This window comes from Micromys minutus (genome assembly GCF_963924665.1).
Source record: "Micromys minutus genome assembly, chromosome: 22".
Classification (NCBI taxonomy): Eukaryota; Metazoa; Chordata; class Mammalia; order Rodentia; family Muridae; genus Micromys; species Micromys minutus.
The window spans coordinates 42559826-42575677 of NC_137957.1; the positions used below are offsets into that span (position 1 = coordinate 42559826).

Genomic DNA, 15852 nt, shown 5'->3' on the forward strand with positions numbered 1-15852 from the left:
TCATTTTGTTTTGATAGTTGTACTGAGAATAACTGTTCATGAAGAGGGTTCCTAAAAAGATTTCAAAGAAATTAAAGTATAAAATAGAGGCAAGAACAAAAAAGGTTATTAATCCTAAGATGGTTATGATGGTTACCCAGAACTACAGGAGCCAGACACAAGGATCACTGGGAGTTTGAGGCCAGCTTGGAGCTTAAAGATCCCATATGAGCCAAGTACATTCATTCACTTAACCAAAATACGGCAGGGAAGGCTAGAGCCCAAATCTCTACCAATGCCTAATTTTTGAATGCCAGTTGTCCAACTTATTGAAAGAACTCCACAGTGTTAGTAACACTTTGGACCATACTGCACACTATAGTTAAGCATGTTGTGGATTATTGGGTTCAGAAAATTACTTGGAAGACAACCTTAAAGCCTACACAGTATGCCTAATCTTTAAAACTAGCAATATTTAATTTTTGCTACAGAACCAGTAAGATTTTTATTTTTAGCCAATTTCATACCAAAGTAAATGAATCGAAGACAGTAAACACATTAACAAAGGTAAACGAATAGAAGACACTAAAGACATCTCACTAGTGCTTATGAAAATTGCTTTATTTCTTTTCAAGTGAAGTTTTTGTATTGTGTTGTGAACTCATTAAACAGCCATTTGGGATCCTTCTGTATCATTTTACTAGCATAGACAATAGTTTATATAAACATTACTTTAAATATCCATAACGACTTGAGCATAATTTTTTTGGTTAGTTGGTTAGTTGGTTGTTACTTGGTTTTGTTTTGAGACATAGTCTCAAGCTGCCCAGGCTGGCCTCAGACTCGCCACAAAGCTGAATTCTTAGTCTTCCTGTCTCTGTCTCCTGAGTTCTAGGATTACAGGTGTGGACTACCACACCTAGGTGCCTATGTTCCCAGTGTTGGCATTTCTACATACAGTATGATTTAGGACACAAGTTTCTGACTCACAAGCCTGACTAAATCCTACCCCACTTCACTGTATAGGGCCTGGCAAAGCAACATTGCAAAACCCCACCTTCCTTACAGAGTTCCTGTACAAAGTTCATTCAGGTCAATACATAAAATTCTTCTGACAACTCTAAGTGCTGTAAAATAATGTAAATCAGTAAAGTGAGCCAACAAAACAAACTAGTCAGTTAAGCAAATGAAGATCATATAACTCTGTATTTCTAATCTACTTTGCTAAGACTAATCTTTGGAACACCTTAAGTCATTTTAAGGGGGAAAGAGTCTGAGCTAAACATTAGTGTTCATACAAACAAGATGCAACCACTAATTTAAAAATAGGAGGGCTTCCCCCCAAGAGCATACATTCTTTAATAGAATTCTGTATCTGAGTAAGAATTTCATACAAATAGAATATATACCTTAACACAAGAAAACAAGGAAGAAATATTTTATACATCACATAAACCATTTGGGTGATTCAATCAAGCTAACCCTCTCACCAAATACTTGTGTTTTATATTTATTACAAATATTGAAGTCAGGTCTGTATATGCTAGAATCACACACTTCCAACAGTCACGGGAAGTACATCTGACTGGCTCCAATGAGTACGTGATGTAGCATTTGGTTCACAGGCACTGACGTGAATGGACTCACTGTCTGCTCTTCAGGGTTTCCACTAACCTGGAGAAAGAAAGCGAAACAGTTGAACAAAACTAACTTCTAACTATAAAACATGAACGGTGATAATATAAATTTCACAATGGAGTAGATTAAAAGTCTTTATACTATACTTATGTTAATGTAATATAAAATTGATGTAATATAAAGATTAATGCAGATTAGAAGAGAAACACTACTATCTATTACTACTGGGCTGTGCATATGCATAGTTCAGAAGTAAAAACTCATCTCTATTCTCTAGTCAGTACATCTACTGAACAATTATAAACTAAGACAGCAAGCACTGTGTCCCTGGTCTGTGACAAGGACATTGAACTTCATTTTCGAGGTAAGGTAGTGAGATCACAGATAATACTTGAGAATCCTTTTTTAAAATGGAGGGGATTACAGAAGTTTCACTATGTAGCCTTAGCTGGCCTCCATCTTACTAAATAGACCAGGCTAGCCTCAGACTCAGTAACTGTCAGCATCATCTTCCCAAGTGCTGGAATGCAGTACCACCAGGCCTGTCACAAATCTTGAAGCATGCCTGAGCTTCATTTCTGTTAGACTCGGAACTGGATGGGAAGATGAAGCAGAGCTGGCTTACGTAGTAACTGTAGTCATGTAAGTGTGCTAGAAGACACATAAATACAATGGGAGGAAGGCTAGAAGAGCTGCCAGTCAGCTGCTATCTAAATGTCATCCTCAAGAAATCAGCACTGCATCGTAGGCCGGGCGCCAGCGCACACTGGTCATACAGCCGGGCTGAAGCAGGCTGTCCTGATGCCCAGCTCCTGCCTGCAGGAAGCTTCCCGCACACGGCTGCCTCCCAACACGATACTTGCCATTCCATTGCCTCGTCCAGGCCAGTGCCTTTGGTTGCCGACGTTTTAAAGATCTGCCACTTCCGGTCCTTCAGGGCAGGCAACCCAAGAGCATTTGCCATTTCTGAGGGAGTCATGGCCTGTTCCATGTCCTGTTTATTTGCAAACACCACTAAAATGGCTTTTCTCAGCTCTTCTTCCTAAACAAAATGGAAAACAATTTCATTTCCTTTCATTAATTTGCATCCTGGAGTTTGGGGGAAAAGTATCCATAAAGAAGTTGTGTTGAAGAATATGTGTTTGTGTGTCTATATTCCTCTAAACAACTAATTCATTGAGTCATTAAAAAAAAAAAAAAGAAAAAGAAAAAAGACACAAAGTGGAAGGGAGGCAGGATGGGGGGGAGTAGGGAGGGGGAAGGGAGGCTAGGGAGGGAGCGGATGAAATGGAAGTGGAATAAGGTAAGGATAAAAGTACACACAGAGAGACTTTATGGACAGGCAAGAACAATGTCAAAGCCACTGTGGACACCTAATGCATGCTAAGTAAGACAGAAGCATTCAAAACACTAGAGTAAGAAAAACAATAGCAATCCTGTACTGGAAGGCTGAGGCAAGCATCAAGTCTGAGACTAGCCTGGGTGTGTGGCAAGTTCAACCAGCAGAGGCTAAAACCAAGACCCTATCACAAAGGAAAACGGCTGATCCTCCCTCAATGAGTTTCACTAGTCTTGATTTCCTGTTTTATTTGTGAATATTTAACATACCTGAATTTGAAGGGTTTAATTATAATTAAATCTGTCCTTTTGTAAACCCTTCCCAATATTTCAGAAAGGCTTCCCCAATCCAGAAATCTTAAGTACCTAACTCATCCTATAGCTAATTTCCATTTTAATACATTAGCTATTTCATTTAGAATTTGTGCATACAAAGAAGGCAAAACCTAAACTGCCTTTGTGTTTATGTTTTAACAATACAAACTGGCACCAGCCCTCTATTTCACCTAAGTGTCTGTTGATGGAAACAAGCTATCTCCTAACACTTTGACACCCAGTGCTTGCTCTAACCAGTGAGGGATCACAAGCTACCTCAGTGCTCTACAGAGCCGATCCCACCTGGGTTTAGAACAAGTCTTTGAACTATGTAGTCTAGGATGCCCTCACCTCATGATCCTCCTGCCTCCCAAATAGAAGCATGCATCTGAAATCACAGGCCCACCTATGGAAGAGTTTATAAGTCAAATCCTGGAAGCTGGAGAGATGGCTCAGCAGTTAAGAGCACTGTCTGCTCTTCCAGAGGTCCTGAGTTCAATTCCCAGCAACCACATGGTGGCTCACGACCATCTGTAATGGGATCTGATGCCCTCTTCTGGTGTGTCTGAAGACAGCAACAGTGTACTCACACACATAAATAAATAAAATCTTTAAAAAAAAAAAAAAAAAGTCCTATTACTTGGGAGGCTGAAACAGGACTACTTCTATGAATTAAAAACCACCATAGGCTACACAGAAAAACCTTGTCTCAACAAAACAAAGAAAAAAAATCTTTATACTTTGATTTGATCTAAAAAACCCATCAACTATGATGCTACATTGTAAAAAAGTTAAACACAGGTTGAAACTATTAACTTTATAACTTACAACTCTGAAGCCATTACAAAGTTGATAGTTCAATAAATTACAAATTCCACAGCCCTCTGCTGAGAAAGCATTTACCTAGTGTGGTGTTCTAGAATGAGAATGTCCCCTCACCTAGTCTCAGGTATCTGACCCAGGAGCGCTGTGTGAGGAGGGTTGGGAGGAGTAGCCCAACTGGAGAAGGGAAAAGTCACTGGGAGCTAGCTTTGGGAGAAATGGCCCCTGCTTGCAGCATGAGACTGAGTCCTTGGTCCCACTTCTGCTCTCACGCCTTCACTCCACCCGACTCTAACCCTCCGGAACCATAAGCCCCAGTAAACTTCTCTGTAAGTTGCCCTGGTCACAGTGTTCTATCACAGAGATAAAAAAGTGACTAATACACCTAAGTACCAAGTAGCCCAGAACTAGTCTTTAAGCATCAAATAACTGGGTAAGTTGGAATTTTTCAGAGCAAATTCCATTAAGTGGTTATTAAATGAATCAAAGCATAATTACTTTTTAGTGTTTCATTTAATGAATGTTTTAAATTTGATTATCCAGACAATAAATTATAAATGATCTCAGCAAATAAAATGTATCCAGTTCTTGAGCTACAGATATAGTTCAATGGTAGAACTCTTGTTTAGTGCACACAGGGCTCTAAATTCAACCCCCAAATCCATTTTAAAAATTAATTGGCAGAGCCAGATGAATTTATGTGAATTCAAGGTGGCCAGGACTACATAATAAAACCTTTCCTCATTGATTAGTTCCTGGGTTTTTCTTCTTATTTATGTATTATATATAAGTGCACTATAGCTGTCTTCAGACACACCAGAAGAGGACTAAGTTTGATTCTCAGCCTCCATAGCACGGGGCTCCCAACTGCTTGCTACTCCAGCCCAAGGGTATCTGACACCCTCTTCTGGCCTCTGAAGGCACCAACATACATACACATGAAGACACAAACATACAGACACAAAAATAAGTCTTTTAAAAGTCATATTATTGGGGCGGCAAGATAGCTCAGCGGGTAAAGTTGTCTCATCAGCCTGGCAACCCCCAGATACACCTTTGAAACCTACATAAAGTTAGGAAAGAGCCAGCTCTACAGAGCTATGCTCTGACCTCCATGTGCAAATGTGTATACACACACACACACACACACACACACACACACAAAACCTAGTGATGTTTAACTTGACTTGAGTTAATTTAAAAGCTCTGAACTTTCTGTGACTCATGAAATGATTACAAGAAGCTAGGGGGCTGGATTTTTTATTCAATCTATCTTTCCAATTGCATTTTCAATAGGAAGTAATATGTACTTTTAAAAAAGAACAGAAGGAAAAAGGTATGGAGGATGGACACACGGACACACGGACGGACACACACACACACACACACACACACACACACACACACACACATTCGAACTGGGCTATGGGTATGGCTCTGGTTAAGTTCACTTGCTGCTTATGCAAAGGTTGGTCCCACATTTGATTCCCAAACTCACACAGTAGATTACAGCCGTCTATAATTAATACCCCTTCCAGTCTCTTCAGACAACAGGTAGTATAGAACCATATGCATAGCCAAACACACACACACAAATAAATAAACAAAACTAAATCTTAAGGGAGAGTAGCCCGATGATTAAGAGTACTTGTGGCTCCTGCAGAGGACCCAGGCTCAGTCCCTTAGTACCTACACAACGGCTTGCAATCATTTATACCCAGTCCCTGTGGATCTGATACGCTCTTCTGACCACCACAGATACCATGCATGTGCATGGCACACACATGTAATACAGACAAAGCAATCATACAAATAAAGATGTAAGTCTCTGTGTATCTGTGTGTATTTTAATGTGTTTACTTTTTTATAAGGATGTTCTATGCACCATGTGTGTCTGCGGACCCACTGGGACTGGAATAACGGATCGCTCGGTTGTCACCTGTACACTGCCAGCTGCCATACAGGATGGAAACTGAACCCAGGTATGCTGAGAGAGCAGTCAGTGTTGTTAACCACTGAACCATGTCTCCAGCCCCTAAGAAATATATCCTACAAAAAATAAATAAATAAATAAAAAGGAAAAGAATGGAGGAAAATATCCTTGAGTGTTTTTAATTATTGCACATGATAATATACACAAAAAGTCAGCACACACAAGTGATCCCTCTGGCTCCTCCACACGTAACTGTCTGCTTACCTCCAACATGGCAACTAACTCTGACTTGGAAATTCCAATTCGGTCTCGGTCACAACTGTCAACCACGTAGATGACTGCATCTGTGTTTGAATAATAACATCTCCAGTATGGCCTAAAGAAAAGTCAAAAACACATTATCCCTTGCAAAACACCTGACATGTCAATTTACATGGGAGATGGGGGACATGGCAGCCCTGCGTGAGTCATGGTTTCTGACAGAATTACATCTGCATCACACGCAGGAGGACTGGGTTGATAGAAGAGTGATGAATATTAAATTACAGACCTAAAACTACAGTTTTGAGCTTTCAACTTCCGGATAAGAAGATACAAATATAATTTACAAAAGCCACTAAATACACTGATAGGAAAGTTACCTGCAGACCTGATCACTCATTTATCTGTCTTTAACCAGGATTTTTTTTTTTCTTTTTGGTTTTGCTCTGCTTCCCAAGACAAGCGTCTCTGTATACCTCTCCTTGTCCTGGAATTCAGTCTATCAACCAGGCCAGCCGCAAACTCACAGATCTTCCTGCCTCTGCCTCTCATGTGATGACATTTAAGGTGTGTACCACCACTGCCTGAAAATCTTAATGTGACTTTTTACGTCCTTAATCACTGATGACAACCAGGAGTAGTATTGAATTCAATTAGAAATAACCTCAAACTGGGTTGTGGTGGAGCACCTATAATCCCAGCACTTGGAAGGCAGAGGCAAGCTGATCTCTGTAAACTTTAAGGCCAGCCTGGTCCAAACAGCAAGTTCCAGAATAACCAGGGCTACACAGAGAATCCCTGTCTCAAAAACCAAAACCAAAATCATAATAACAATCATCTCAAAGGTAACTTACCAAATAAAATGAGTCGCTGAACAACAGAATATTTAGTGACTGTGTTACTAATCAATCTCCCCCTCCCCCTTTCTCCCTTTCTCTCTCCCTCTCTTATTTTGTCTTCTATGAAAGTCTCATCCTGGCTGGCCAGGAACTCCCTCTGTAGACCAGGCTGGCCTCTGACTCAGGGTTCCTCCTGCCTCTGCCTCCCATTGCTGGGGTTAAAGGTGTGCAACAATATTTAACAGCAACCTATCACTACCCTAAACTGGTCCCCTACCACTGACATTTGCCAAGTACTACATTTCAGGAGCCTCCTGCATTTCTATCAGTCCACAAGGACTTACATGGATGCCAAACAGTCTCTCAGAGGGGAAAATAACAAAGCCCAAACAAGGGGCCAGTTTTTGAGCCTTCTGGTTTCTCGTGAGAGAATTTTCATTTAAGTGATTATCTGAAACTTTGAGTTCCTTCGATTGTAATCACTGGATGCTCTAAGGAAGATACGTAGTTTCAAATTCTACCACATTTTAAATAGTATGACTCACATCTAATCTCCAGAAGGAGATAGATTTTGGTTTAGTGTTAGTGCTAAACAGAGCCAGTAAATGTTAAAGACTACCAAAGGACCTCATGTTTATACCGTACCTGATACTGGTCTGTCCTCCTAAGTCCCAAACTTGGAATTTGAGATTTTTGTATGTCACCGTCTCTACATTAAATCCAATAGCTGAAAGAGAAACCAAATCAACATATATGTACTAACATACTCTACTTTTACACAATGTCCACTGAGTTTTAGCAACTGCTTCTAATTTTCAGTCACATTATGGGCTGGATTAATATAACACTTAAGACAGCATCCCTCCCCCACAGTCTCTGTCTCTCGATCACTCTCTCAATGGCAGCCTGGCCGGCTGGTTATCAAGTCCCAGACATCTGCCAGTCTGCCTCCTCACTGACGGGGTCATAATTATGCACCACCACCTGCATGTAGTAGGTAGTTGCTACCTACTAAGCAATTTCCCCAGCCCCAGAAGTCTATTAAACTACCCTGAGTACTGGTAAGTGTTCAGAAAGTCTTATTTGAAGTACAGTTATAGACTCAAAAGCTGGAGCTTTGACAGACAGTGAATAATTAAAGACTAGGCTATAAATTCAATAGAGCCATGTTCTCTGCAGGCTGCAGCCTTACAAATCATCGACAGACATCTCAAGAGCTCACTTGTAACATCCTTCTTAAGTGTACCATGACACCATGCAGCTGAAACCAGAAACTATTTTCAAATATAATCTAAATGAGGGGGAAAGTAATGCTGAAAACACTTATTGCAGACATGTACAAAGTTTGCTCTTATTTCCTAAGCTTAAAAAAAAAAAAAAAAAAAAAGTCGTGCGAGGCCTTTAATCCCAGGGCTTGGGAGGCAGAGGCGGCCAGCCTGACCTACAGAGTGAGTTCCAGGACATTTAGGGCTATAGAGAGAAACCTGTCTCATAAAACAGACAAATAAATAAAGTCAAATTGATTTTTATTTCCTATCATTAATGATGTGTTGGTAAATGATGTATTTGGCAAGTAAATATGCACAACTGAAAATAAAACCACACAAATGTAGCAAACTAAAAAGCAAGTTCCTGTCTTGCTCAGAACTGGACAAGCACAGGCTTATGTGCATCACCAGAAAGAACACTGCTTGTGTGCAAAGACCACCCTGCAGTCCATATGTGGTGTAGCACTGTGCATTGCAGAGGCCACAAAAAGCTCCCACGTCAAGACGATTCTCAGAAGAGAGATTCAAAGAAAACTGCAAAAAGAAATAACAGATGTTGGGCTGGAGAGATGGATCAGTGGTTAGAGCACTGACTGCTCTTCCAGGGGTCCCGAGTTCAATACCCAGCAACCACATGGTGACTCACAACCATCTATAATGAGATCTGATGCCCTCTTGTGGTGTGTCTGAAGACAGCTATAGTGTACTCATATAAATAAAATAAATAGAAAGAAAGAAAGAAAGAACAGATGCTACAAAATCTAAACATTTCCTCCTTAAAAGCAAAAAACAGAACCCTAGAAGGTTTAATAGATGAGCTGGGAAAATCCAACGGAGTAATTTAAAGCACACAATTTAAAACCTTGAGCTAATTCTATGGATTTTTCAATTTAATTAAAATATATTAATTCTTATCTCTATAAATTTAGCACAGCACATGAAAAGGTGTAAATACCAAGAGTATCCATCCTCAAGTAGTAAAGTAGGAAGGACTATGTGCACGTAAGTCTCTAAGACAGCAAGAGCAGCAAGGCCACAGTGGAGTTGAGTTAAAGCGCAGGGGTTCCCTCTTGCTTTCCAGGTCACTTCGAAACTCTGCTTCTAGATTCCCATTTGTAAACGTGATCTACAGAATCACTTAGGAGAGACCACACTGTGATCCAAGAGCTAAATACTCAGACAAGGTGCCTGTGCACCAATACAGATTTAACATCTACATGCAACATTATACAAGTTAGCCAAGTATTTGTATGCCTCGTTTATTCCTCAAAGCCAGAAGATAGATAGTATCTTCATTAAGCAGGAAAGATTTAGTGACTCAAGCCAACTACAGCTATAAGCCTGTTTATGTACCCAGAAAAGGAATTTTAAATTGCACCAAAATGCTTCTTAGTTTATTAAAAAATATATATTGTCAATATCATTTCCATACTAGAAGTTTACAAACCCCTATCATATGACTCATTTATTCAGAGAGCTGTGTGTTAGATGAAAACATGAAAAGTTGTATCAAACCAATACTTACTGGGAATAGTAGTAACAACTTCTCCAACCTGTAATCTGTACAAAATTGTTGTTTTTCCAGCACCATCTAATCCCAAAATTAAAATCCTCATTTCCCTGGTTCCAAAGAGACTGGAAAAAATACTTGAGAAAAAGCCACCTACAAGATAAAAAAAAAATGTATTTGCTATCACCGTGTAAATTAGGTCCACAAATCGTTTAACCTTGCCCTTTGAAAGCCATACGCCTAATTAAATAGCAAAACATTGTCCTGAGTGCACAGGTAGATACTCTTTGCTTCCAGTGAAAGATGTTACTCAACAACAAAACGGTAACAAGTTTCCAGGTCCTGAGAAATGTTGGCCAGACAGAAAACATCATCAGAGATGTAGACGCTGCCCTCAAGACTACAGTTCATATCTAGTCAATAGAATAAGGACATCGTGACTTAGTGCAGTCTCCCCTTGACCCGTAAGGTAGGAGAGAAGTGGCACAATGGAGTGCTGTGGGTGACTGAGTGGTGGCCGTACAGCAGCAGGACATATAGCCTGCAGCAGGACATACAGCCTTTAGGGCACTCTCCACTAACCCACGTAACTACCTCTCTGTTGTTGTTTTCTTTATTATTATTTGAGGGGAGTATTTCTTGAGATAGGGTATTTTACTTTGTAGCCCTGGATGGCCTGGAAATCAGTATGTACACCAGGCTGGCCTCATAGAGATCTGCCTGCCTCTAGTTCAGAGAAACTCATTTTAGACAGAAAGACTACAATTCACCACTTATGGAATATTTCCAGGAACCTTTATGTACCCAAGGCACCCTGAGATATAAAAGTATTTGTGGCACGAATACTCTGCCTTCAAAAGTCACTAAAGGAAGAAAAAAAAGTCACAATATAAACTAAGAAAATGGAAAAGTGGGGGTTATGAAAGAGAGTATGCTCAACATGCAATATACATTGAATACACACACACACACACACAATTTTAAAAATAAAAGGCAAAGCCCTCTGACTAGTGGCCCAATAATCCCAACTACTCCGGAGGCTAAAGCAAGAGCACTGTGAGTCTGAGGCCACCTTTGGCTACAGAGTTAGTTGAGTTCAACTTAGTAAGATCCAATCTCAAAGTTTTAAAAGAGCTGGTGCTACCTACACTCAGCTCAACAGAAGGGCGTTGCCTAGCATACTCAAGGCTGACCTTCCAACAGCGCTCACGTGTAGGCATACCACACACACGGAAAAAGGGGGGGAGGAGTAGAAAGGAAGAGATGACACTTTGCTAATTGGAAGAAAACGGCACAATTAAAGCTGCCTACTCTAGAAAAACAAACACAGAACAAGCTGTAAGCACGAAGAATGGGTGTGACTTGACAAAGTCTTTTCGGTTGTTTACACATTGAGAGCCGGAAAAACAATGCCGAAGGGTTATAGAGAACCGAACGGAATTACAATGCTCCGGATCCATACACTTTTGAGAAAACTGAGTAAGTACTGACAAAAACGGAAGAATCTGCAACTCCTGGAGCATCACCGTAGGGTGCGCTCGAACGTCTACCGTGGTTCCCTCACCTGGAGAAGTGCGAATCTGCGAATCGACATTTAAAATCTCCCTGCCCCACCGTACTCTCCCACTTCACAATCCACCCAACTCCACGATCTCCACGGACAGCGAGCTCCAGCGGGCGAGCAGACAGGAGCAGCGCAAGGAGCAACAAACAGCACTTGTCCTCGGATTTCTAAAACTGACGCAGCCCCCTACACCCACACAGAAGCCATCAAGCTTCACGAAAGGGCAGACACCTCCATGACCTGCAGCTACCTGTCACCCGACGCCCCGTTCCGCCCACCCAACCGAGATGAGGATGCGGGGACCGGACCAGTCCAGACCCCGCGGTGCAAGGGACCCAGCCGGGAGATGGGGTCACACTGCAGGTGAAGAGCCGTGGTAGCGAAGATCTGCTCGCGGCCCGGCCGGTCCTCTCGGCCGCCAGACGCCCTGCCCACGCTCCTCACCCATAATGAACCGCCGCCGCGCCCTCGCCGATCCTCAGTGACAGGCCGGGACTTGGCAGCGACTCCTAATTAAGCCTGGGCGCCGCCACCTCCGCTGCTCCCGGACTCCGGTTCCGAAGCAGACTCCTCCAAGCCCGGACAGCCAGCAACTTCCACGTCGTCCACTCAGCGGGGGCGGGAGCCGGAGCGAGAAGCCACTGCGACTGCGCGCCCGGTACGGCGGTCTGGGCGTCCGAGTTGGCGCTTTCGACGCAAATCCCTGGAGCTCTGAGCGTAGCTGAAGTGAACGCCCCGACTATAACCAAAAAAAAAAAAATGTAAAGACCAGAATTGTCCTGAATTCACTTTTCTTGACAGTAATGCCTTCTATAATATTAAAATCTGGCTTTTTGATGTTAAATTCTGACATCAAATAGTGGCGAATCGGCCAAGGAAAAATAAAAGGTCGATGAAACGAAGGGACTGTATGCTGGCGCAGGTTGCTGCGTCTCGGTGTTTGCAGATCCTGGTGCAGTCTGCGGAGGCGGTCCACTTTCCTCTAAATGCGTTCCCACAGGAGGAGCCAGGGTTACGTAATAATAACGTGAAAGCTCACCCGCGCTCACTCTGTGCCACCAACACGGGCACCACGTACCCGAGGTGTCTAGTTTTTTGTTCTCTGGGTGGCCACTTGATCACCTTTCCGCTTCCGCAGGACTGGGAACTGGTTACCTCCTGCGACTTGAGCTGGAAGTTACATAGTGACAGGGTTTCGTATTTAAAATTCTTAGAAACGCTTTTTCTGCGCAGCCGCTCAGAGGCTCGAGTGCTCTCCAGGTTGGATCCACCTGTAACCCACGCCATGGCCAAGGAAGGCACTGCTGCTGGAGTTATCATGGAAGTCAGTTCTGCTTTGCAAAAGGTGCTGAAGACCGCCCTAGTCCACGACGGCCTAGCACGAGGAATTCACGAAGCTGCCAAAGCCTTAGGCAGGCGCCAAGCCCATCTCCGTGTGTTTGCATCCGACTGTGATAAACCTATGTACGTCAAGTTGGTGGAAACCCTTTGTGCTGAGCACCAAATCAACCTAATTAAGATTGATGACAAGAAACTTGGGGAATGGGTAGGCCTCTGCAAAACTGATCGAAAGGGGAAACCTCATAAAGTGATAGGTTGCAGCTGTGTGGTGGTTAAGGACTATGGCCAAGAATCTCGGGCTAAAGATGTCATTGAAAAGTACTTCAGATGCAAGAAATGAACAACACAATTGGCTTACTTTCTTTTAAGTGTCTAAAACAGAAAAGTACAGTATCTCAAACTCTTGAATTTTCGCCGGAAATAATAGCACCTTTTAGAAGGTTTTCTTCCAAAAGTAAACTTTGCATTATTATATTCTTGTTTATAATGAAAATGCTCATCATCTTTTTGGAAATTTGCAAATGGCATAAGATTTAGTCTAGCATTATTAGGGTTTAACTGACAAAATTATATGTACGTTGCACAGTGATATACATATATGAAAGGAATTACTATAAACACAGGCAAACCCTCATATATTTTCCTGTATGTTGTGCACACTGAAGATCTATTTAGCAATTTTCAAATAGTGTATTGTCATTAAACATCGTCATCATACTGTGACTATACATCTGAGGGATCTGTTCAACCTGCTGCAGAAGGATCTGTACCGTTTCACCAGTGCATCTGCATCACTGCTCCGTCCCCTGACAGTGCTCTCTGCTTCTGAGTTTCCTCCATCGATTCCACCTCTGAATTAAATCTCCCAACACCCTCCTAGGTGGAAATGTGAGATTTTGTGTTAAGCTTATTTCACTTAGCAGAAAGACTGCTAAGTTTATGTTATAGAGGAAATGATTTCCTTCTTAAGGCTGGCTAGTTATTCAATTGTTAAGTATGTGCCTATACATTCAGATCATATTTTACCCATTAATACATTTATTCGGATGTAGGGAGCTGCGCACGCCCGTGCCGCTGCGCCGTGATGCTTTGTCACTCCCTAAGATGGCGCTGCTGTCCACCCCCTCTAAACAGTAAACACCCTAGGAGCGCATGCGCCTGTATCACGCCACTGTCACACCACATTACAGACCAATGATACTATGACACCTCAGCTATCAGACGAGCTCGGACTGGCCGGGAGGATAAAAGGAGAGAGCCTCCCGGGCTCAGGGCTCTCGGGATCCATCAAAGTATCAAGAAGGTGTCCTGAATAAATCTGCTGAGAGAATGACCTGGTCCGTGTTCCGTCTTTTCCTTGCTGGACGAGGCTGGGCACGACATTCGGGTTGGTTTTGTACCTTTTTGAAGATTTGTTTTTATGAGTGTGTATGTGCCCAGGGCATGTGTGGAAGTATGTACACCTGCGGGCAGGTGCCCTCAAAGGCCAGCAAAATCTGGAGCTGTCCAAAACTGGAGTTATAGGTCATTGTGAACCACCTGATATGGGTGCTGTCGTACAAATTAGGGCCCTCTGCAAGAATAGTAATTATTAACTAATGAGCTTTCTCTTTAGCCCCAACTGATTTCCTATATTGACAGTCATGATTCATACCACAGTGAACATAGGAGTGCATTGCACTCTGACTTACTGACTTCATTACTTAAGATAAATACCGAAAAGCACATGCTACAGTATTTATTTTACTTTTTGAGGGAACTCCATACGGTTTTTACTTAAATTTACTACACAGATATTTAATTAAATTTCCCAACACCTTCATCTTCACTCAAAGCCCTGAATTCACAGAAGCATTCCTTGCAAGGAAAAGTCATTTGAGAAAGTGAATTTCTACCTAAACACCTGTAAGGTCTGCAGAGTGATCTCTCTACAATGAGACACCATTGAGTTTATTAAGTAAACAATAAGCAAAAGTAAGACATTAAGTAGCCATTAGGAAACAGAAGCAATAAATAATAAAACATATCATGCTGGAGAGATGGATCAGAGGTTAAGAGCACTGACTGCTCTTCCAGAGGTCCTGAGTTCAATTCCCAACAACCACATGGTGGCTCCCAACCATCTGTAATGAGATCAGATAACCCTCTTCTGGTGTGTCTGAAAACAACTACAGTGTACTCACATGAAAGAAATAAATCTTTTAAAAATAAAAATAAAACACATCAATTGAGATGTTTATAACATCCAGCAGATAACTGAGATAACCAGAGAGAGCAGACAAAAGGTAGCATCAAATCAGGAACTTTTATCTAACAGGAGTCATCAAAAATCCTCATCAAGACAACAAACGAGTTCCTGATCAGTGTCTCCTTGAGGCTTCTGTGTGAAGGAACACATAACAGCAGGCAATCATTGACTCGGACTTAGTCATCCGGGAGAAACCAACCGGGGAAAGAACCCAGAAAGCAATGCAAGATTTGAGAACTCGAGAGCACAGCATTTGTTCCACTGATGAGCTTCCCGTGGCTAAATTCTGGCTGTTTCCACTCTGGGCATTTATATATGGTGGGGTGAATACTAGGAACTCCTGTTGGAAATGCTTCACCTTCAAGCTGTTCTCAAGGACACAAGGATTCTCTTTCTTTGTGTTTCTTTCTGCTTTTCCTCTCCGGGTTACAGAGCCAGGGACCAGCCTGACTCAGCTCAGGGGAGTTGTAGGACACTTGAGCCTGAAATAGGACAGCCAGCCCTGCCTTCAGCTTCTCAGCTTAAAGAGCACATGAGAGTCTAAGCCTTTTTAAGGTTAGTTGTTAAGACTGCCTTGCCTTTCTACGCCTTACACCCAAAGCATGCTTACAATGCCTCTGACCTCTCACACCTCTCCCAGCTCCTCTCTGAGTTGCTACATTGACAGGTCTTGGTCATAGATACTTCAAACTTAGGCTCTTGTAGATTTATCTTGGAGTATAACTGCATAAAATAACAGATAATGGATTCTCTTTAAAAAGGGGCAGAAAGAAAAAAAAATGCCGTATCTGTAAAT

General features: G+C 42.1%; 2 protein-coding genes across 2 annotated transcripts; one reads left to right on the forward strand and one right to left on the reverse strand.

The window, feature by feature from the left end:
* Positions 1–579: 579 nt before the first annotated feature.
* On the reverse strand, positions 580–12081 carry ARL1 (ARF like GTPase 1). The gene is made up of 6 exons (XM_080934969.1): positions 11912–12081; positions 9919–10056; positions 7771–7852; positions 6290–6401; positions 2481–2659; positions 580–1653 (listed from the first exon to the last, which is right to left on the reverse strand). The coding sequence occupies exons 1-6, from the start codon at positions 11913–11915 to the stop codon at positions 1623–1625; spliced, it is 546 nt and encodes a 181-aa protein (XP_080791095.1). The 5' UTR covers positions 11916–12081; the 3' UTR covers positions 580–1622.
* Positions 12082–12752: 671 nt separating this feature from the next.
* LOC308434884 (small ribosomal subunit protein eS12-like) lies at positions 12753–13148 on the forward strand (the record flags this gene model as incomplete). The annotated part of the gene is made up of 1 exon (XM_080935344.1): positions 12753–13148. The coding sequence occupies one exon, from the start codon at positions 12753–12755 to the stop codon at positions 13146–13148; it is 396 nt and encodes a 131-aa protein (XP_080791470.1).
* Between the last annotated feature and the right edge of the window lie 2704 nt (positions 13149–15852).